Source organism: Chroicocephalus ridibundus, chromosome 3 (genome assembly GCF_963924245.1).
Source record: "Chroicocephalus ridibundus chromosome 3, bChrRid1.1, whole genome shotgun sequence".
NCBI classification, from domain to species: domain Eukaryota; kingdom Metazoa; phylum Chordata; class Aves; order Charadriiformes; family Laridae; genus Chroicocephalus; species Chroicocephalus ridibundus.
In genome coordinates, this window is record NC_086286.1 from 35,951,174 (window position 1) to 35,974,936 (window position 23,763).

Here is a 23,763-nt window from a genome sequence, read left to right on the forward strand (position 1 = left end):
GGTTTGTAAAACGCTTTGCTGGTTTTCATTTTGCTCTCCCCAGTTTGCTTGAAGAGCTCTTGGCATATGTAATACCAAGATCCCTAAGTAGCAGGATGCTTTGCAAGGCACCTGGGAACCCTCGAATTAAATTTTCTTGCTGCAGCTGCCAAAAATGGGGCTGTGTGAGAGTCAAAGTGCTGCTTATTAATTGCCTGGTGCCGTGTCTCCCCTCACTCTTCCTGTTCCACAGCTTACAAGGGCTGGTTGGGCATTCCTGGGGGGATTGCAAGCAGTCTGGGGTAATCTGGTTTCCTAAGTGATGCATGGGGACTCCCAGCAAGACAGGCAGGTGCATTTCCACAGGAGCTGATTGTTCCCGGCGCTGGGGAGCCGGCCGAGCGGCACAGCAGACGTACCAGTTCCAGTAGAATAAGAACTAACTTTCGATTAAAACCAAGTAAACAGCCTGACAGCTTGGAGCCACTGACCCAGGCAAAGCACGTACGATAGCAATGTGGAGCAAGCTTCTTGTAAAGCCTCTGTTGTATGTCTCAGCAAATAGGCTGTTATTTTCCGGAGTGTATCGGTCAGGTGGGCTAGGCAGTGGCTTCTGGTTGAGTGGCAATTCAGAGGGGAAAACATCCCCCCCAAGGAACTGCAGGGGCCCCACAGGCATCTGTCCCGACAGCTTGGGAGGTTTTTCCTTTCCTGCTCCAGGGCGACTGGTCCGGACACCAACCCACCTTACTTCACCTTAGCCAGTGAACTCAGGAGCCTTGGGTGGTTTGGTCAAGGGCAGATGCCATGAGGCTTTTGGGCTACTTGTTTGGTCAGCTTTTTTTCTTCCATGTATTCTTGTAGCATAGAAAAGCACTGAGGCACTGCACTCCAGCTGAAAATGTTTTTTCATTGCTTGGGGATTCAAAGCAGCCTCCTCAAACCAGATCTTTGCTTAAAAAATAAAAAGCCTTTTAAGTTGCTTGTTTCTCTCTGTGTATTTTATCCCCTCCCAGAGCTCTGCTTTAACATTAAAGAGAAATGAAAAGCCATCTAATATTGCAAGCAGGTTGCATCCTGGAGGAAAGATCTGAGCTGGGCTGGTGGTTACGGTTACAGGGGATCGTGGCAGAATTACTGTGCACTTAATGAGCTGGAACCCATCCGTGACCTGAGGCTGCAGGAGAAAGAGGAAGGAGAAGGTATTGGTGCAGTAGGGAAGCTTAATCTTCATTGTGCCCCTCAAGGAGACCTGAGGCTGCCGTCTCCTCCTCCGTACCTTCTCATACGCAGGCTCGGGCCAGAACGGGGCCAGCTTAACACATTCCTGCCTTTCCCCTCCTCCGAGCAGGCTCAGCTCTACCTGCCAGACAGACCCCTGTAATTTGCACCGGGCCAAGCCCTGGACCCATTTGCTAAATTAGCTCACTGGGTTGTCACTTCAGATTAATTCCTGTCAGGGAGACTGTCTTTAATGAGACTGGCCCTGTGCAATGCCTGAGTAATTGTATGGTCTCTCTTTGTTTGTACTTTCATCCCCTCCATGTTGGATAAACATCCCCTGCTGTCTACAAAACTCATCTGGGCTCTGGAGCCGGCTGCCACTTGCCTCATCAGCCAGCCCGAGTGGCATTAATGAGAGCTGCGGCAGTGGGGAGCCGGGCTCACCGTGTGGGGAGGTGACAGATAACAGAGCTGTTTGGACAGACATAGGACAGGGGCGTTAGCAGGAATTTAATGATTGTGATTAGAGCGGAAGGTTAACTCTGCTGATGGCCATCGCAACGCAGCGGGAGAGGTTTTGTGCCGAGGCCCACGGGCTGTGGATCTGTATCGCTTCATTTCTGCCTCTGAGAGTTGTTCTTTTGCTCTCCTTGGAGCCCACTTTAGCAGCATCTGTCAACTGCTGTCTGTCTGGGCTTCATTACCACACGGAGCCGGACACCCTGCCAAGGGCGCGCAGACCAGGGCAGGGACATCTCTCACTCGCTCCCTTCCCACCAAGCAGGGGTGGCGCTGCGCGAAAGGGAGGATGAGCCAGCGGTGCACCAGCCCATGGTCTTTTACGTAAATGTTTAGTTGAGGACACTGTTAACTGGCATCATTATCCTTCCCCCATTCATGCACCACCATGGTTTGATGAACCTGCATGCGTGGCCCTTGGCGTGTGAGGAACCAGCCTAGTGGAGTTGGATGCATCTTCCAATGCTTGTAGGCGGCCCTGTGAGGAAATAAACAGCTGCTTTGTGCAGCCAGGGCTGAGTAAACTTCCAGAGCAAGCTAATCCACACAGCCCTGCGCTCATCAGTAGTGAGAACGTCCACGCCAAAAGGCTGTCTCCTCCCATCTCCAGCAGTAGCCAGTGCCTGGAGAAGAGTATAAAACAGACACACACGGTATTGATTTCTCTGCCTCCAGATATTATAAGCCCGCTTTTTTATTAGGTCTCAGGTTAGGGAAGGCTGTGAAGGCAGAAAGGTGATGTACTCAAGCTGCTGTGGTGGCCCTTGCAGCAGCCCAGCCCTGTGCTCTGGGAGGTGAACGTGACCCCTTTTCTTCCACAGATCGCAACCGTGGCTTCAGGCGAAGCTTCCTGGGAAGCCAAGCAGCCGGTGCCTCGGGGGGTGTCACCTGAGGGCCGCACCTCGGGGCCGGGGGGCCACCGAGGGCTAGGAAGGAAGGCAGCTCTGCGCCAGGCAGGCAAGGGTGGCCCAACTGGCTTTACGAACCAAGGGGCTAACATTTTGCTGGCTCCGGGGATTACATGCTGTCTGGGCAACGCTGCCGTCACCAAGGTAACCGCCTCATGCGGGGGCTGCTGACAGGCCTGGGTCCATAGCCCTCGCCCCGAGGCTCGATGGGGCACCATGCCCCCGCTGTGTCGTCCCCCCCCCGACTGGTGCTGGGGGGAGGCTTTCAGCTGGGGGATGCTGCAGGAGCTGAGGAGATGATATGAGATTTTAGGATAGCTTAGCTAAAAAGCAGTCAGGGCTGTCCTCCTAACTCCTTTTCATACTAGAAGATGAAAAGCTTAAGGGATGGAGTTGTGGCTTGTAAAGCGGGGAGGCGCCCATCCTGCTCTGGATAAAATGTGATCTGTGGTGCACTGGCCTGGTGTTACATGGAAAAAGGGAAAGGGCTTGTGGTGCTGCGTCCACCGAGAAGTCCTCCGGCTGAGAGGATGCTTAACTGGACAGCCCAGTTTGATGTCCCAGTGTGGGGCATAGACAAGGCGCGTGGAAAAAGGATGTACGAAGCCCTTTCCTCTTTGCTGCTAGAGCATTGCAGTCCCAGCCGGCTGCAGCGAGGAAGGGAGTGTGACTTCCCATGAAGCAGCAGGCGGTGGCCCTGGCTGCATGCGAGATGCTGCATGGATCGAAACACTTGTGGGGTGTGACAAATGGCGCATCCCTTCACTGTTCATCATTGCACAGAATCGTAGTATCATAGAATCGCCTAGGTTGGAAGGGACCTTTCAGATCATGGAGTCCAACCATCAACTTAACTCTGACAAAAACCATCACTAAACTATATCTCTAAGCACTATGTCTTTTAAAAACCTCCAGGGATGGTGTCTCAACCACTTCCCTGGGGAGCCTGTTCCAATGCTTAATAACCCTTTCAGTGTAAAAATTTTTCCTAATATCCAGTCTAAACCTCCCCTGGTGCAACTTGAGGCCTTTTCCTCTATTTCACTTGATAATGGGTCCTGTCTCACTGGTGTTAGGGCTGGTGACTGCAGTGACTTGGCCTCCCGATGTTTGCCCAGGACTGAAGCTCAAAGCAGACCTTCTGTTGTAGGGTGGCATATAAGTCACGTCTGCCAGAAAGCTCCTTTAGTCCTGTCTTCTTTTTTGCCTGCCTTGGCTGCCAGTTTGATGTCTGATCACAGGCTGCTGCCATACGGGACGACGTCAAATCAACGCAATTCCACCTACCTGCTGAGCCGTCCTCTGTAGCGGGAAAAGGTGTTTTTTTCAGCTCTAACCCACCTCCCCCACTGATGCTCTTTTTTTTTTTTTTTTTTTTTATTTCAACTTTTGTTCAGGCAGGGAGAATAGACAGATTATTTGTGCCCTCAAGTCAATTGCCTTCGGTTGTGCTAGTGGTGTACATGATACTGTGCAGAACTCAGCTCTGAGGGAGGTGGAAAAGGATGCAGAAAGAAGCCAGCATGTCAACGGGAGGTGTGCTTGGCGGACGGTTGGAACAGCCATCATGATGCAAAGCCAGGGAAAGTAAGAGAAGGGAGAGGTGACACTGCCTTTTTAGGCTGCAAGAGGAGGAGAGGTTTGGGACATACGGTGGGATTGCGTGGCAGCTGCACAGTGGTGGAAGGAGACTGGCTGATCAATAGCATTTGATGGACAAGCTGTGCTTGAAGCTTAATGAGAGCGCTGTGTGGGACCTAGGGGTAAAGCAGCAACTTTGCCGCAGGCGTTTGGGAGCGGAGAGGGCAGGATCCTGCCTCAGCTGTGCTCTCTGCTGCCTGAAAATGGGACACAACGTCAGTCACTGAGGCTGACAGCATGTTGAGCCATCTCTCCTTTTGTCACGAGGAATCTGTCTTGGGGCATGATGTGTTGATGAGATCAGCTGCTAGAACAAGGTCCTCTCTACCTGTGCTGTTAGGGAAGACTTCGGGACAGCCAGATGTTTGGTGGCGGTGGGAAATCAGGAGCTTTTTCCACGTTTCATGTATTCTTTACTGGCTAAGTTGGCATCAGCAGAGCTTCCACCCAGTGCAAAGGAAGCAAGTTTCCTTCTGGCTGTTGCTCACTGCAGAAACAGATATCTGCCCGACCACGGTTGTTGTTAGCCCTGTCAGCCAGAGGTTCAGAGTGATTCCTACAAGGCTGTCCAGGGAAGCCCAACACAGGCCTGACCAGCACAGATGGGTCAGGTGAGTTCAGTGGAAATGGCTGGGAGCTGTGGGATGAAGTTTCCCCCTTAGGTCTCCGCCTAACATCTTCCAGTGCCACTATTGAGACCTCCCTTTGCCCATGAGAGCTTAGCAAACGATACCTAATTAATGAATTAGTCTGGCAAATCCTGTCTTTTTGCATTCACAAATTGCTCTTCAGTATGATTCATGGTTTTCCTGAGCTGTTTATCCCTGGTCCACAGATCATTTGTAATGAGTTAGTTGGGAAAATTGATAATATGAGCGATGGCAGGTTAGTTATGCATCATGGTACCATTTCTCTTCTCTGATTATCCAAAGTAAGCAAGGTAACCTGCCCAAAACAGGGTAGCTGAAAGTTTTACAACGTAGCTTGCCATTCATAAGGTGCCTTGCAGCAGAGATTTTGTCTTAATGTTCACTTTTTGTAAGCACTGCTCCTAATGCAGTTCAAGTACTTGACTGTGGAGGGAGGGAAAGCAGGATATTGTTTAGCTTGCCTAGTACAACGGAATAATTACGAACAGTTTTCCCACTCTTAGCTCTGTTTGGCGCCTGAGAAGAACCGTACAAATAATCTCGCAGGAAAGGCTCATATGATCTTAAAATACACCTAGTAGCAAAATCTCATCTTTCTCTAGCTCCTAACACCGCTGTTCAGTGCTCATTCAGGGTAAGGAGAATGTGAGAGAAGAGATAATCACATTCCCCCAACCAATATACCCCTCATATCAGCCTGGCAGGCTTGAGATGTTGTTTTCACACCATTGTGCTTGTTCGTATCCAGCAGGCTATTGGCTTGTGTTTTAGAAAGCGGAGCACAGGATGAAAAATGCTTGCCAGGTATCAAAGATAAAAGTGAGTCCTTTGTGTGCATCTCTTACCCACCCTCCTTCGGTGGCTTCAAGGGGTACATGCTAGTTATTGAGTCTTTCTGAGAGTCCCTGTCGATAGGCTGTGATGCAGCTTCCTCCCATTTGCTCTGCTCATCTGTTGTGTTTGGTAGTCAGCCTGTGTTCCTCCTACTGCTTCAGAGTCTTTTCTTTGTGCGCCTTCTTCCCCTTTCCTGTTCCCCCTCCTATTTTCCGCCTCTTCTTTCTTTTGTTCCTGCTTCCTTTTTTGGTTTTTTTCCTGGCTTTCACTTCCTAGAACATGTTGGAGATAAGAGGGGAGAGTGTGTGACGGGGGAAGAGAGATGTAATCTCTCCCGTAGCTGGTGACAAACAGGCAGGAGTAAGCACTAGATGGATGTTTTGACTGTGTTTTGTAAAGAGATGAAACGCATGCAGTAATGCTGCCAGTGCAGGCGGCTTGGAGCAACGTGAAGGACTTTCTGTCTCTCCTCGCATATGCTGTGCTGCCTGCCTCTTCTTGAACAGAGACGGGACTGCAAGTGCGGTCGAGTTAGAGGTAGCCATAGGCTCTGGAATGATACTTACCTGGACACCTTCATTATGTGTACCAGCCTGGCAAGTCCAGAGTCCCACACAAAAGCTGTTTCTGCTCCGATAAGCAATAGCCCCATCCTTTGTTAATTGTTGTTTTTAAGGGTAACGGTGCCCAAACAGAGGGCTCTGCCAGGGTCTGTAGACAACTGAAGTAAAAAACTCAACTCCTGTTGGTGGAGCGGGTTTCCCTTGTTAAGTCACAACCACATTATAGACAAAATGTCCCAGAACGCAACCTATCTGCAGCTGAGCAAACCTGGGCTATGCAGAGTCTGCTCGATTTTTCTTCTTGGGGCCAGAAGTCCTGACAGCGTGGTGCAGAGACACATACACGGCTCTGGCTGCGGGTAGTTCATGTCCAGTGCAAGGAAATAGGTGGAAGAGGAGACTTTACTCACTGAGATTAGCCGTGGGTATAAAGTTGGATTCAGTAAGGCCCTGAGCAGTGATGAGTTTCAGATGTGAGGCTCAAAAGGGACTGGAACCATTGCTCTGGGTAGGAGGGGGCTGTGAAGCAACGTGAGGGATATTGTCCCTTACTCAGCTGATGCCCATGCTGCGGACAGAGAGGTGATTTGAGGCTCTGCAGTGCATAGTCAAGTACAGGTAGGACCTTGCAGCAGCCGTATAGAGATTCCAGTTGGAACAGAAGGACCGCATGTGCCTTCACGATCGAAGATATGTCTGCAAGACAGTAGGAGAGAGATAACAAGCATAGCTAGACATACATGTAACCTGCCTAGCTCAGTATAAACCACAGTGACACCAACATAGGCTCCTTGCACAGACTGGGGAGAGTGTGGCTCTCCCTCCCTTTCCCACCCGTCACCAAATTCAGGTGCTAGTTTAACCCCTTCTTCTTCTCCAACTCCCGGGCTCCCCCTCCTCAGGACGTGTGGCCATGAGATGCCCCAGTAAGCCCATGGCTGATGAAGTTGCCAGTCATACTGTGCCTCAGGTAAGGCTTTTACTTGACTGTCTCCCTGACAGAGTGAAGATTAGGTCTGTTCTTCTTAGACTGGGGAACATATGCTAATAAAATACATATTGCTTTCTGATCAGCCCCTAATGAAAGACATTATTGAAGAGTGTGGAACAAGCACTTACAGTAATTCATGACAGCACCAATTTGGCTTCTCTAGGAAGCTGTAAACTGCTGCTCTCGGCACCTAATGAGGATGGGCAGCTGATTGTGTGTGCGAGAGGAAGAGAGAGAGACTGTCTCCTGGCTTAGATGGCTCCAGCTGTCCTCGGTAGCTTCTGAAGGTCACAGTCGCTTCGCTCTCTGGAGCTGGGGATGTCTCAGCCCAGAAAGGGAGCCTCCTGCTAAGGGCAATTTAGGAGGAAAAGCTTCCAGGACTCCTTATTTAGACTGAATAATGGATTCGATTTGGCCATCCATGCCGGCTTACCCCCAGGATATGAACCTGTGTGCTTGACTGATAAACAACGTAGGCATGAATGCCGGTTCACTGGTGTGCTTGTCTGGCAAATGCCAACTTTATGTTTGCAATGTGATTATTTGCTGCGGAAACCCCTAATGAGTAATGGTCATCAAGCAAGGAAAATTAAATAAATCCAACTTTAAACGTATCCTAGCGCTTTAATTGATGCTGTTAATGCTTGACATCATTTCCATTCAAGGTGGTGATGAAGTACTAACCCAGGAAAATGTTTTAATCCAATCTGACAGGCACAGGAATTTTGATGAGAGATTGTAGAGAAACATCACAGTGACTGTCTTCATATTCAAACCAAATTTCTCCACTAACCAAAACTTACCCAAATAGCTTTTCCAGATGGCACCTACACTGCTGAGTGGGCAGGCATCTTCCCCATGGCCGATACCAGCCAGTCAGATCAGAATCCCCTATTAGGATTGTGCTGCTGCAATGTTGTGCAGCTGACACCAGATTGGGATGTAATGCCATCTCAGTGAAGAATCAGGATATCGTAAAGAAGATCTGAAAGACAGAAAACTACTTGAGTGGTTCGGGTGGGATGAAATGCAGCAGTACAAAGGCAAGGTCATGCATGTGGCGAGCGCTATCAGAGGAACCTGCTGCAGGCTGGGAGCTCATCAGTGGGAAATCACCGAAGTGGAGGAATGATGTGTGTGAGTGCGTGGACTTCAGGGAACTGCTGGTAAGATGCGGGTGTGAGAAAGGGCAGAGGTACTCCTAGGTGAAGCCTGAGGTACTTCCAGGCAAGGTGGAGAAGTGCTGCTGCATCCTATACGCAGGGCTGGGATACTGAACTCCAGCAAGTGGGATCATGCAGAAAAGGATTATAGAGCAGATCAGGGAAAGTGAGAGCCTGTGTTACAAGAGGAGGCACAGAGTGCTCAGCTTGTTTAGCCCAGCAAAGCAAAGGCTGAGAAGGGGGTGTGATTGCTGTCTTTAAAAACATCAGGGGGTCAAGCAGCAGGGAGGGAAAAGAGCCATTTAAGCTAAAGGACAATATTGGCACAAGATCAACTGGGTGCAAGCTGCCTGTGAATAAATTCAGGCTGGAAATGAGAACATTAGGGCGGTCGGGCTCTGGAACGGCCGTCCAGCAGGAGGAGCAGGCCAAACGGGAACGGCTTTTAAGATGGGATGTGGTACATTCATAAAATGAATAAGCAGAGGTAGCCCCTGTGGTGTTAGGGGACTGGACTCTGTGAGGCAGGAGCGTACTTCCACTTCTTTGTCCCTGAACGTGGCTGTGCTTTTCCCTTTTCTGAACTCCTGGAAGATAGGAGGGGGCTGCCAGTGCAGAGGGGTTTTCTCCCTCTGCCAAAATACAAAGACCAATAATCAAATCTGTGGTGTTCAATTGCAATGTCAAAGACAAACCATCTTCCACTGCTCTGCCCTGTGGTGACAAGGTGACATCTGGGACCAGAATCTCAATCCATTGCTGTGTGTCAGAAAGTGAATGGGAAGAAGTGAGAGATTTATGGCACATTTTTCCATCATTGCGGAAAATATTGGAGGCTCATATTCAGGAGAGGTTCCTAAAGTTCCCTGTCCCCACCTCCCTCCTGCCCCTGTTTCTGAGCAATTTTCATTCCTCTTTTCCCAAGGAATTTGCAGTGATCTTATTTCTACCTGTGGAACTCCTCTCCTGGGTTCTCATTCTCCAGCAATGGAGAATGGGTCCGGCCCTTGGATAATTTGCTTTCAATCTTTGATGCTGTAAACTCTGCCACACATAAATCCTGTCATCATATTTTCCTTTTTTTTTAAAGCCCATGGCATCTAAACTCTTTGAAGTTACCTCTCTGCAAGGCATCCTGTAGTTTTGGAGGTGCAGTTGGGGCAGAAATTGAGGGCAAGGCTGGTGTAGCAGGGTATTTTGCGCTGCAGAGCTCCGTGTTCATCCCAGGAGTTGTTACCAACACCGTAACAAAGCTCAGCCCCTTCCAGTCCTTAGGATGGGGTGCTTGGAAGTATCTTTCCTGGCTGTCACCAGTTTAAGGCCACAGCCCCAGCATGTTGAGGGCAACGGTGTGATTGTTTCTGGCCTTTGTGAACGACACTCCCTTTGGAAGTGAGCAGCGGTGTCTTAGGTGGGCTTTTTTGGGGATGAGTTCATGGCAGTTGCAGTCACAGGGGAAATCTGATGTGAGCTGGTGCCTGCAGCACTCTAGGACAGAGCTACATAATGTGTCCAAGACTCTTGGCAAACAGGCTGACCTGGTAAAAATGGGAGCCTCTGTCACAGCCTGAGTAGTATTGCCTGTCAGAGGAAAAGTGCCCTTCTCCTGGCCCCTGGACCATGCTAAACTGGGATGTCTATGCCTGGTGAGAAAATGGGCAGCTTGGCTGAGACTGTTCTTCTGGGCATGTGAGAGAGATGGACGCCCTCACACCTACTGCTGCCAGGACACTGAACTTTGAAGACCACCTTGATTGCTGGTTGCTTAAAGAGTGCAGCTCACCAGCTGCACGGGCAGTTGAAGATTATTTTGTCCACATTATTGCCCCGTGCTTCTTTCAGACCTTTTCGAGATACCTGTGCTTCCTGCACCACCAGGTGCATAGTTGGGCTGGGATGGGGGGGGACTCAGCCTAATGTCCCACCTGCACACTTGCCAGAGATGCCATTTGTCTGTTGTGCTCCTGCGTGGAGCTGCATGGGGAGCGAGGAAGAGCCTGTCGGAGGGAGGGAGCCTGCGTGCAGGGCTGCTGTGCCTTTGTCTGCCATCTCCTCTCCCTTTGGAAAGGCCAGGATGGCTGGGGATGGGAGACGGGAGCTTTCCCAGCGCCCCATATCTGCGGTTAGCCGGTGACGACGGAGTGGGAGCACGGGCAGCCATCCCCTGTCTCGTTTGTGCTGCAGGAGTGAGCAGCTGGGGGAATTTGAATGAGGCTGAGAAAAAAGGGAGAGAGAGGAGAGCGAGCGTGTGTGGAAAGGATTTGGAGGGGAGAGACTGGAAAGCAGAGCTAGCGCTCCGGCCCTGTGCTGAGAAGTTGCTGAAGAAGCGGGACAAGTAAGGAGAGAGTGGCAGGAGTGAATAGCGATGCTGGGAAGCTGGATGCTCGCAGAGCAGTTCCTTTGCTCCGATCAGCTTGCTGGGGAATCTGCATGACTTTAACGTACCTTTTTCTAGCTGGAGTTTGCAACAATTCCCTGGGGCCTGGTGATGAAGCAGGTTTTCTTTCTAATTTCTCCCTCAAACAAGCATGCAGCTGCTTAATGTGCAGCTGGTTGTGAGACCACATGTGTGGCTACGCAGGTCACACCAGGTCCCAGCGCAGGTAGGTTATCGTAGTCTTGTGAACGCGTGGTGTGGTTTGTTGAGCAGGACTGCAGCATTAACAATTGACAGGTCTGTTGGTTAATATACTTTGACTTTATTATGTCTGTTAGCTGATACGTACCTGGTTTAAACATCATTCAGTCTGAAAAACACATCCTTTTTTCCTTTAATAACCTGCATAAACAGAAAACGTAGATGTGGTGCTGTCATACTTTGGACCCCTCTGCCATGACAGTGTCCCAGCTGGGAAGGGGACACTGTCAGGGGCAGGGGTAGTCCTGCTTTTGTCTCTGGGGCGTGTGTGCTTTTCTCTCTTGGTGTGTGCTGCTGGACCGTAAGTCGGCTTGGCTGGCCGCAGTGGGAGAAGCACTCTCAAAGCACCACAAGCCGGCTCAAGTGATGAGACGGGGGATTGGGCAGACAATACCTACCACCAGGGTGTGATGGTGAGGAGTGAGAAAGGGCAGACCTAGTTTGCAGGTCCCGGAGGCTTGATGGCTAAGTACATATGAGCATGTGAGCGTGCTCTCCCTTGGTCGCTAATACTGCTTGCAAGTGACAAGGGAAAGGGACAGGTTGCACACTGTGTGTGTGAATACGTATGTCCCACATGGGGCTGATTTTGTCCTTTGTAAGGAGTTTCTAGCAAGCCCGTTCTGCAAGAACGCTCTCCCCTCTGCGGCCTGTGGGATATCCGCAGGCAGCTGGTAGAAACTGTGGGTTTGTTTGTTTTATCTCTTCCCATCCCCTCCCTCTCATTATTGGAAATGAAAGGAGATGAAAGTAGAGATGAGGCTGTGCGCTGCGCTGGGCTCTTGTTCTGGCCCCACTGGCAGCATCCCGAGCCTGGTGATGAATGAGCCTGTTGCGTGAGATCCTCCACTGAGGCTTCAGCATCTCTAATAAGGAAGGTGGCCAGCGTTTCACTGTCCTCTGCGCCTGCCTCTGCTTTATTAACTGCACCACAGCAATATTAAGCTGGAGCACTGGGCCAGCGTGATCAGGAGGAAGGAGGCTGAGGAAGGGGTGGAGGGAAGAAGATACCAGGGTAGCATGGGAGAAGAGCCTGCACAGAGCAGGAGAATGAGTGCAGCAGCCGGCTATTGGAGCAGAGGATTAAAAAAATGGGTTCCTGCTGGACTGATGCATGCAGCTCTGCACAGACTTACTGCTGGCCATCAGGGAGGCAAAGGATGTTTAGGGAGGGGGAGGCAGAGCCAGAGCCAGACCATGGCCTTAATGTCACTGTCTGCTGGACCTGTGCTAGCGACTGGAAGCTGGCACCTGCTCCACGTGCATAAAGCAGGCTGGAGCTGGCCCCTTTTTTCTCCCTTGCACTAATTTCATGCCTTTTAAACTCTGCTGGCAGTGCACCTGGCCCTTTCTCCTGATGGCTGCAGTTAGCCCAGGAGACACATTTGGCCCATGCTGTTTTTCACCCAGAAGAGCCCATCCTTCTAAGGACATCCCAGGCCAGTTCTGTCGGGATGCCAGGGCTGTAGGGACTGTAGGAGGGCAGCCTCTCTGGCAGCCCGTTGTTGTGTCTGTTCACGTTGTGGGTTGAATAGAGCCAGGACACAGGCAAAGAGAAGAGTTGGGTCTGAAGTGTTTTGTTGGGGGCTAAGACCCGCTAGTTGTCCTAGGATGGAGGTGTGAAAAGCTATCAGTGGTGGCTGAAAGGCCAGTGCCACCTCCAGACACATAACTGGGCTCTGGGCAAGGCTTCAGCTGGTGCTAAATGTTGATTTTGCCCGCAAACTTCTGAAGTGCAACTATGGCCTGTATGGTGGGAGATGATGGGAGACCCTAAAGCATAAGTGAAATTAATGGGTCGTTGGAGCGTTCTCCTTTGAGGCCTCAAAGGCATACTGCCTTCTGTAGGCCCATGGGAATGTTTTTCCAGCTGCATCCCAGCAGGAATGGAGTTGCATATTGATGGGCCAGTGGATTTTTCTCAAAGGGAGTTTCTCCTGGGGTCTGTGTTGGATGGTTTCTCGGGGGGAAGACAGGCATGTTTTTCTGCACATCAGGGCCAAACGACTGCGAGAAGCAGCCTGAGAAGGTAGAGGAGAAGGTAGGGGAGAGGGGGGAGACAAGATGCCCCCCTTGCACCTCCTCACACATTTTCCCCAAGTGAGCATGGCTGCAGTTTGCCTCCTCACAGGGCTAGAGCTGGGCTCCAGTCTGCTCGCTCGCTCTCTGTATTTATTTGGTTAAATCGATGTGCTGCTGAGGATAGACTCGACTGGGGGATCTAGGGCTTTGCAGGCCAGACTGGAGGCTGATTTCTCGGTTTGTCCTGGATTAGGTGATGTGGGAGTGTAAGTGATTTGACATTGCTCCCAGAGGCTTTAGATACCCAAATTCCAACTAACTCCCAGCTGAGGTGGAATTTGCACTGTCTGAATCTCACCCTTGGGCTTCTCTCCAATTCTCCATTTTGTTTCTCTTCTAAAGGTTATGTCCAGACAAGGGAAATGGCTCCTGACCTCCTCCAACCTGCTGGCTGCCTTCCCAGTGCCCCAGCTCACAGCAGCCTGTGGGGCGGAGCTGCCACCAGCCCCCCCTCCAAGTCAGGCTGCGTTCCCCAAAAAGCCCCATGCCAGGAGCCATACTGCACCAGCCGCCTGCTTCTGCCTTGCGACCCCTCCTCTCCTCCCAGATAATTGGGGATCTGGTGCTAATGATCCCAGGTGAGGTCGCTGCCACTGGGAACCGGCTCCGCTCTTGCTTGGCAGAGTGGCGGTGCGGAGGGCTGGCAGATGGGAGGGCTGAGCAGTGGGCATGCCAGTTGGATCAGCGCTCACCTTCCGTGCCCGCAGATGGGGCATTGTTGATGCGAATGGATCCTGGCAGCATCCCGGTGCCAAGTTCATGCTTGGTTCCCAGGGGCCTTACCCTGGTCCTGCCCACCGGCATGGCTCCTAGGTGCCTTGCGGGAAGGGACCAAGCTAGGGGAAGGCACCACAGCAGTTCCCAGACCTCCGACCCATCTTGCCTATGGGGGGAGGAGGAGGACGGTGCAGAAAGCAGTTGCTCAAGCAACTTGCACCCTGATCTGTTTAAGGCAGGTACAAAGTTGTTGTCTGCTGTGAGAAACACATGCAGCCATGGATTCCTGGGAGCCAGTCCCTCCCCCAAAATGATACCATAGCAGGATCACAGAATCACAGAATGGTAGGGTTGGCAGGGACCTCTGGAGATCATCTAGTCCAACCCCCCTGCCAGAGCAGGGTCACCTAGAGCAGGTTGCACAGGAACGCGTCCAGGTGGGTTTTGAACGTCTCTTTCCCCACACTCTCCACGCTGACAGATTTGCTGTAAACCTTCCTCCCTGCATCCCTGTACCAGTCATCCTGTAACTTCAGAGTTAATGACAAACGCTGGGCCTGCCTATAAGGAGAATTGCCTTTCCGATGAATCCTGTCAGCCTAGAGGCTATATCAGAGGCAGGGGGAGGCTTAGTGTCTGGGACAGTGAACAGTGGGCCACAGAAAGCCCTGCCAACTGTCTTTTTGCCAGGGCCATCATCCTCAATAACATACCAAGACCAAATCTTGCCGCAAGGATCCAGACACTGCGCAGCAACAGGCTGGAAATTGTATCTTCACAATGCAATCCTTGCTCTTGTCCTTCCCCCGCCAAGCAAGCATGACTGTGGCAGGGAAGTTTCACTGACACGTAATTCATCATTTTTAGTGGTGGTGATTTTGACAATATTTTTCCATTGTTTTCTTGAAACTTTCCTGCTGCCTTAGCAGACTGAACAATGCTCAGGCTGGTGTGGTTCAGCTAGCATGGTTCAGCTCCTTCCTCAGAGGGCACCAGAGAAAGAGGGAGCCTGTTGGTGACTCTAGAGGACGCTGACTCAAACTAGACCCCTTGCTCTGGCCTGCAGAGGCAGCGTGGGCTAGGATTCAAGGGTGGATCCTGTGGAAGGGTGCTGAGGAAGCATGGCAGGAGTTCCAGCAAGGCACCAGATGAAATGCCACAGGGCCCAGGCAGCAGATGAATGAATTCTGCAGCAGTGATTGCGAACTGAAGGGTATCTTGGTGAAATGCCAAGCACTAATAATAAGCACTAATGCTTAGTGCACTAATGGAGGTAAGCTGGGTTCATTCCTCCCCTCTTGGAGACATTGGTTCTGACAGAGAGTTGCTCCAGGATCCGTAGTTCAAGTTGTCCCCCCAGTCACGAGGACTCCCAAGGCTTCCCTTCAGGGAGAGCTCAGGCTCCTGTTCACTGTTTTGTACCAGAGGTGGAAATTTTCAAACTGATTCTGCATGAAGATCTCATTGATAAGCCAAGTGTACTTGTTTGTATAGGAAGAGGAGGGTGTTAGATGGTGGATAACATCCCTCAGGTTTCCATTTTCAGGACTTTCGAAACACTGTGGTTTCTTTTTCTATGCAGCTGTCTCAGAGAAACACCATCCAAACCTTCATTCCTGTGCAGAAAATGGAGAAAGGCCTGTTGCTGGAGCACATCTTGCCCAACCTGAAAGTGCCTCAGAGCTATGAAGTTCGCCTGACGCCCATCACCAGCTTTGGGGCTGGAGACATGGCTGCCCGCATCATCCGGTACATGGAACGTAGGTGTCTCCTCCTCGGTCCTGGCTACAAGAGCAGGTCCGAGCCTCAGGCCTAGGGACATGGGCATGCATAGACATCGTCTCCTGTGACCCTTGGGTGGATCTTGCTGCTCTATGGAGTTTTAATGGCACAGTGCTATCACGTTTGGCCATATTTTGGCTGTTGCCATCGATACAGAGCAATATGTAGAGACGTCCAAGGGCCAGTCTCCACGCATCCTTCACTCAGCAGCACTGACTTGCACCCTCTGCTCTGTGGGCAGCAAGAGCCCCAAAACCCCAGTCCCCAGTAAAGCCAAGCTGCCGCCTCCTGTGGCACAATGGCGTGTTTTAGAGGACAGCCACTGGACACTGTGTATTAGCCACATGTCCATAAAAGTCAGAGGATTTCAGGGGGCTTCGGTTCTTTCCAGATGTGAATGCACGGTTCCTTTCCTGACCAGTCACTAGTAAACCTGTAGCTCTGTCCAATACCCTGAATCCCAGATCATCCCATTGATATACATTGACCGTGCTTCTCTCCCCAGCGTCCCAACAGCTCGGAAATCTCCCCATTCCCACAACCCTATGATTTCTTTACTCCCCTCAGGAGTTTGGACCCTGTATTTCAGCAGGAAGTACAGATCCCCCTCCCTCCTGTGTTTGCATGATTTCACACAACCCTCTTGTCCCGTGAAGTGACAACGGGTCTGATGTCCCCAGCATACCTGTTGTCTCAAACTTCCACAGTGCCTCAAACAGTTTTGATGTCCCTCTTAGCTACCAGGCTTTGGTATCTAAGTGGGCGCTATCCCAGTGGGTGCTCCAGAAAGAAACTGCCAGAAGGGTTCCCCTGGGCAATCCTGGGGTCACCCCTGAGGTGAAGCTTTTTTAAGGTCTGTTGCTGCTTACATCAGAGAGTCAGCATCTTGTTCCATCACCAAGGCAGACCACCGAGCGCTGCTGTTTCACAGGGATGCTGCTAGGAAATTAGTGCATCTATGACCTTTCTTGATGTGTTTGTTTTATTTTCAGACTTTGATTGTGATTTGCGATTTGAGGGAGTACTAGCTGTTCTGACTTGTTTTTCTGTTTCCTCTTCCAGCAATCAACTATCCCAACCCAACAGGTAAGCAACAAGACCTTTGTATTTATGTTTTGAATGTAATGCCTGTTAGTGAAGTGCTCCAGCAGATCAGGAAAGCCAAACAGCTGGAATATACACAGCTGGCTTTGCCAAATCTTTTTCCCCAGAAGAGGATGAAATTGCTTACACTGCTGCTTCCAGTAAGCATGCTATTTGTTGGACCTTGAATTATTGTGAGGAGATATACACCAGAGATATGCCTCCCACTCACACCTGCTGTCGCCGTGGCTGGATGGGCTGTGATCCTGAACCCACCCTCCCCCTAACACTGTCAGTCTGCGTCCAGTGATCAAGTTATTATATGTTCCCCAAAATATCCGTGTTTGAGGAATGCATGCCCCCCATCCTCTTCTGACCAGGAAAGATACCACTTGACATCTCTGCAGGGTGGTATAGAGCATTATCCAGCTCAGATCTGGTTGTTCTTGCAGACTCCTTGAGCACAGTCCCTTTCTTCTTTCCATCCAGTGTCATCACTGCTTACTTGCTTATTTAATTTGTCGTCATTCCTACCAAGATGCAGGCCCATCTTTATTGAGCACCCAGAGTTCCCATTGATTTTGAGAGCAGAATACACAATGTTTCAGAACGATGGTCTTTAAGAAGAACATGATGGTGCCCATCGAGCATAAAAGAGGATTTCTAGCATGCTGTAAGTAATGGTGGAGTGATCTTCAGGGGATGAAACAAAGTCCCTTTGCTTCAATTGTTGGATATAAGCCCAGGCAACGCTCTTGGGCAGAGACGGGCAGACTACTTGCTGGTGGTCCATGAGGAGCAGGTGGTTCCATGTAGCTGTTTTTTTCTCCCTATTTCCAGCTGCTGAGTCAGCATTCAGTCTTTTGATTTGTTACTCTGGGTATGTGTAGGCAAGTGCTACTGCTGCACTGCAGTGTAGCAGTGGGAAGGAGAAGCCAGGAATCAGGGTATGGGGTTATCTTGTAAAGGCAGCCATGAGACATTCACCCTTGGAAGGTCACAGTCTGAGGATGGTTTGATGAACCATGCTTTGCCTGAGAGCAGGAGCTTCTTACAGTCAGAGGGATTTTGTGGCTGTCATTCCTCATTCCCTTTGCTTTGCTTGTCCCCACTTTCTGATCCTCTTTAAGCATTCTCCATAGAAGACTTGCTGGGAAACACTGAGCGTATTTGCCAGGGACCCACTCCAGAATGTGTCCCTCAGTACTCGCTGGATGAGGCAAGCATGCCAGCCCGCAGGAGGACGTGACATAATCTGGCCTTTTGCCACTTGCTCTTTTACACTACATAAATCACTGATAACGCCAGAGCAACTTCGGTCCTAATTGTATCAATCTCTTGGGATCTTCGTAAGCTGAGCCTTCATAGTGCTCGCCTGGGATTGCTTTGGCAGCTTGATTGAGACCAGAACGACTGCGTGAAATTTGCCTATGGCAGAGAATAACTCAGCCACGCTTGTACTTTCATGCAGTAAACCCAACACTTAGGGTTTCTCCTTGGTACGAGTTACTCAGCCTGTGCTGGATATTGGGACTTCTGGGCCAGTCATCAGGGTCTTGCCTGTGAGTTCATGCCTTGAGACTGACTGCCTAAAATTGCACCCACCACACTTGCTTTCAGAGATGCCGCTTCCTTTCAGGCCTGCTGCCAGTGAAATATGAGCCCAAAGGCTCTTAGCTCTGTCTCTTGGGCCACAGCTCAGTTCCCAGACTCTCATCTCGGTGACATGGAAATCCCTGCTACTGCCTCTTATTTTCCCACTTCCCCTGCTACCACCACCCCTAGGGAAAAGGGTTTGGACAGGATTGTAACGGTATCCTCACGCTAGGCTGCCCAGCCAAATTCTGGGAGCAAACATTGAGAGCTCTCAAGTGAAAGGCAAAGATTAGATGATTAATGCCTCTGGCAGCCTGATCCAAGGGCATGCACAATGGTGATTAATTTACAAACTCTGCGAGTCACTTAATACAATTATTTCTTCATGCATTTTCTCTCCCAGCCTAATAAGATGTTAATGACATTGGGGCAGGCATGCATGTGGCGTGGTTACAGAGCCAGGTACTGGGGTTATAATGCAAAAGCAAAGTAAAAGCAGGGGAAGTGAACAGAAGACATTGAGAATTTCAAAGATTTAGAGGTTAGCAGTAAGACTGACCGTAACTCTTAAAAATCAGTTAATCTGGTTCTAAAATCCAGAATTTATCTTTAAAAAACTGTCTTAGAATTTTCTTAATTTCGAGGTATTACCTTAAAGGTCTCTTAGAATAACTGATTGTTTTAATGTCATGACTAAATTCCAGTGCTGGGGAATCTGCTCTGTCCTTCTTACCTCTCCTCTGCAATTTTGTTTGGATATAGCCTTCACTTTCTAAACGAAACCCTGCGGTGCTGCCCCTCAAGCTATTCCTGCTCATCAGCAGTGGATGGTTTGGTTTCCCTGGTTCCAGCAGATGTAGCCTTGCAACCTTGGTGATGAGGACATTAAGAAGCATATGAGATTGCCGGTGGTTTTTTTTTTTTCTCTTGGCCAGTGTGTCTTGCCCTTCCTGAGTAGCAACACTGCTACGTTTCTCATATATCTGCAGTCTGGCTGCCTGTGGTTCTAAAATATTTCGGGATCATGGATGAGTACGGTGGGTGGTGATCAGTACCAGATGCTGTTTGTTGTAGATTACCTTGGCTCATTGCTTACTCTCTAGTGCTTGTGTGTCCTGTCTCTGATAACGCCTCATAGTCCAGAGGAATCTGAGCTTGTTGACCTCGTTTGAAGATGTGGGAATGAGACGTGAGCCTGGTGTTCAGAGTGGGATTCCTCAAATCTGTGCCCATTCCTCAGGAATGCGTGTAACGTAACGCAGAGGTTAAAAAATGTGACTGCCACCAATTCCTTGTATCATGATGGCAAATAGAATTGTCTGGGCCATATTATCTCCTTGTCACAGATGGAGATATTAAAGCAGATGGCAATCCAGTATGACCCAACCAGTTACAGTATTGTGAAGCTTTCTTCCATGACTGGTTATAAATGCTTTAGAAACTTACCGTGGAAAAGGCTGTTAAATGCTGTTTCTTAGATCCCAACATACTTTGAGGTCGCAATACGGTTTTCCTTGTCTTCATCTTCTAGATGGGGAAAGTGATCTCCAGAGAGAAGGTGCCAGCCTGTGGGTCACGCAGCAGGTCTGCAACAGAGCTGAGGCTCGGAGCATGGTCCCTTATGCTCCAAGCCAGTTTCAGTCATCAGACCACAACTAAATGACGAAGGCAATTTTATTCAAGTGCGCTCCATCTGCTGTTCACCCATAGTCTGCAGCTAGAATAGGATTATTATTTTTTGCATTCATCTGGCAGCCAGAATTTTAGGACCAGGCATGGCTTCCCCCTAAGGACTTGAAATGAAAACCACCATTATGTTTCTCAAGAAGGCAAAGCAACAAGAAATGCTAATAGCCATGGCAGAGGGTCTCTCCCCTGGGAAGGCAGGGAGGTGTCTGTAACCGGGAGCAAACATCTCTGCACTTTGAGCTGCCGCCACTGCAAAGCCTGCCAAGGAAATCTGTTTGGTGAAGACGGCGCTAACTCCAGCCTTTGAGGAGCCAGCTCCCCTGCCACCTCCACCTCGCCTCTAACAATCCAGAGAACAACTTCTGTGTTCAATATTTAAATCCACTGTTTAATTTTTAAACGGGAAGCTTCCTTTGCGCTGCGGTGCTGAGCCAGGATCCCTGGCAGATGGTGTGAGTCTGCAAGAAGTTTTGCTTCATGCAGCCGAGGTCAACAATTAGATCACTGCTGTGGCCTCGGAGACACAGCAGGTCATGTAAAGGTTTTATTTTCAGACGGCTCTTTCAGGTTTGTCCTGGTGAGCCTTGCTGATAACCATCCAGAGGTGAGGCATTGGTGGGGTCCCAAACCACACTGAACACCTCCTAGTTATTCTGGGCACCTCCACTTCTAGCTCGGAGAAACGCCGGAGCGTTGCCTTCCTGTGGCTTGTTTTAAACCAAAGGACCAGGAGTCAGAGCACTTGGGTTCTGTTTCCAGCTTTCGCACCACCTGCTGTGACCTTAAACGTGTCTCTCTATACTTTTGTGCATCTGTTTCCCCGAGCGTAGTGCAGGAGATATATAGAAAGAGGCATTCCTACCTCACAGAGATGTTAAAAAGCCTTGTTCATTAGTTGTCACAAAGTGCCTTGAGATCCCAAGCTAAGCAGAGGCGATGTGCTGCCGTTACAAACTCCCGCACAGCAAATGGTGTTGCACATAAGCCTGATCCTGTTGTGGTATCTGCGGTGCGTAGGACCCTTCTCTGTTTTATGTTCTCTGCCAGATGTGTTGCCTCCTGGAAGTAGCTGCACCCAAGTGAAAGGAGAGGATGGAGTCAGGGCCCTCTTTTGGCATTAAAAGAGCTCTCTTCGAGCTTTCGAGTCTTCTTCTCTGAGCAGACTCATCCCATAGGTGTGTGGGGCTTCTTACAAATGAGGCACAGTAGTCCATCAGCTGGCACGATCAGGCCTTGGTGCTAAACTGGGAATACTGTCCTCAGTCATCTTGTCTCGCACAGGTCGCTCTGATCTCCACCTGAGCTTGGCCTTTCTCCTTAATCTGCCTCTCCTTTGGTTTCTGTGTTTGCTCCCTCTCAATCAGTTGCCTGGCTGACCTCTGTGTTACAGCTTTCAGCTCTGCTTTCCACCTGATATTCCCTGTTAAGGGAGTTTTGAACTGGAGAAAGGTGTCACCTTTCTCCTCTGAAGGTCCACATGCACAACAGGGTCAGAGGTGCAAACTCTCCCTTTGATTGCAAAAGGACAGTCACGGTGGATCCTGCTGCGTAGGATAATGCCATTGTAAGAGAAAACTTGTGTCTTCTAACTGTAGCTGGCAACCTGTGCGCAGAAGCCATGCAAATGCTTGTCTTCAGTCCGATGGAGAGAAGCCAGGGGTGTTAGACCAACCCAGCAACATCAGAAAGCTTGTGGGCTCTGGTCCCTCCTCTGAGGACCAGTGGGTGTCTGGTACAGCCATGAACTCCCTTCTCTCAGCCACGAGGGCTGGGGAAGAACCTTTAGAAGCTGCTTTTTCACCCTTTTCTGCCTCCATCTCCTTGTGCTGGGGATGAAAGAGGCCCCCCCAACCCACCTAGTTGCCCTGACTCAGACCTCACAGGCATCTGCCCCACCATCCGCTCCCCGCTCCTCCCTGCTCCTTCATCTCCAGCTGCCATGTGGCCCCCTGTGCTCGGCACCACAGAGCAGTGGCTAATTTGGATTAGGATGCTAATTAGAAATGAGCGGATTGAACGGAAAGCACTTAGCCAGGGTTAATCAGCAGTTAAGTGGCCAGCCCAGCCGAGCTCCCGATGGCTGTGCTCAGCTCGCAGGAGCGGCGTTTCCCGCTGAGCTTAGAGAAAAAACAGCTGCCCTGGTCTGTGAACCAAGCCCTTGGCTTGCAGCACAGTGCCCAACCTGTGGTGGCAAAGACCTTTCTGCAGGCCACAGCAGGAGGCTGCCTCCTCTTTTCTCACTGCTTTGATGTGATGCTGGAGAGAGCCAGGCAAAGAAGGGGGAACAACGGCCTGGAGACCCCATGAGGAGGGCCTTAGCTGCAGGGTAGGAACCGGGAAGTTCTTCACTCTGGGATGCTGTTCATTTCCTGGGTAGTCTCTCCTCTCTGGTACAAGAAGGCAGATTTTGGTGTGCATGGTGGGCGTGTGAGGCTCCTACCATCACAGTGTACCATATCTGGAGCTTTTGGCCCTGGCATTGCAGAAAGCAGCCCTTGCCCATCCCATCCTTGGCATCCAGCCCATAGGTTGCTGACACTGCTCTTCCCTACATGTCCTGCCAGAGTCACCCGTGCTAGGGACAGAGAGCCTCCTGCCCGGGGACCAGAGGAAACCACCACTGAAGATACAGGAATGCGGGAGTTCAAGTGGGCATTTGGTCTTCTCATCTGGGCATGATAATAGGAACAGCATGGGGGGTAAACCCCAAAAAGTTGAGTCTTGCGCTAGCATGCTGTGGATGAGCTTTCTAGCACATCCCAAGCCCTTAGCAAGAGTCTTCTTTTCCTTTCTCTATGTGTTCTTTCATGGGTTTTAAGTACTTTATCTTTCGGTTTCATAGCACACCTCCTTGCTCTTATATAAAGGCGGCAGATAAAAAGATCTGTGCTCACTGTGTCTGTGCCACTCGTGAGGTCTGAGATCCCACTCTCAGCACATTCTCCACTTCTGGTTTCTGCCCAGGGACCTTTCAGAACACAAACCAATTTTCTCATTGGGCCTTGGACCTGTTTTTGCTTTCCCTTCTGCCTGTTTCCTCCATCCTTCCCCTACTGTATCAGCAGCGCAAAGCGGTTTATTGGCCTTTGGTTCTGTGGCTCAGGAACCACCTTTTTACCACAAAGGTTAGAGATGGAGGACCATCTTCAGCCTGCTCAAGTCCAATTCCTTCCAGTCTCTGCAAGTCCGTATTGGGTTATGTCTATGCACAAGATTTTTCACCCGTCTTACAATATTGCTGTAGGGTGTGACTGTCTGGTCGGGTAGTAATAAAACTGAGCCCTATTGCACGTGTGGTTGATCCTACATAAAAATCTTTTACCTACATGACTCATTTTGTTAGGGGAACCAGCATAAGCTGCAATATCAAATGTGCCTTTTAGCTGGTATAAATTGGACGTACTCTAGCTAAATGACACATTTGTAGCACTGAGCTGACCTCTTCTCCACAGCTGATTTTTTTTCATGTGTGCCATAGTTTAGTTTAATGTATATAACCCGAAGGCGGGGTCATCTGCTGGCGCTTTTTCTTCTCTCCTGGGGGAATTATTCTCCCATCAAGTTGTTCTGGTTTAGAAGCCCTTGTGGCCTGTTTGCCTTCAATGCTCTTTTCCCCCTCCTCTACGTTTGCCCCCTCAGACCTCCCAGCAGAATCTCTCTGTCTCTTTAGCCCTAATAGCCTTCTTCCATTTCGTCAGATCATC

The 23,763-nt window shown here is 50.1% G+C and overlaps 1 protein-coding gene across 4 annotated transcripts in view; it reads left to right on the forward strand.

Annotated features, from left to right (window-relative positions):
• The window catches only part of MDGA1 (MAM domain containing glycosylphosphatidylinositol anchor 1), a 156,150-nt gene that overhangs the window by 102,079 nt on the left and 30,308 nt on the right, over nt 1-23,763 (forward strand). For all 4 annotated transcript variants that reach the window (XM_063328698.1, XM_063328697.1, XM_063328699.1 and 1 more), the window contains 2 exons: nt 15,492-15,669; nt 16,754-16,777. In XM_063328698.1, the coding sequence (XP_063184768.1) occupies nt 15,492-15,669; nt 16,754-16,777 (202 nt within the window). The remainder of the gene's footprint in view (nt 1-15,491; nt 15,670-16,753; nt 16,778-23,763) is intronic.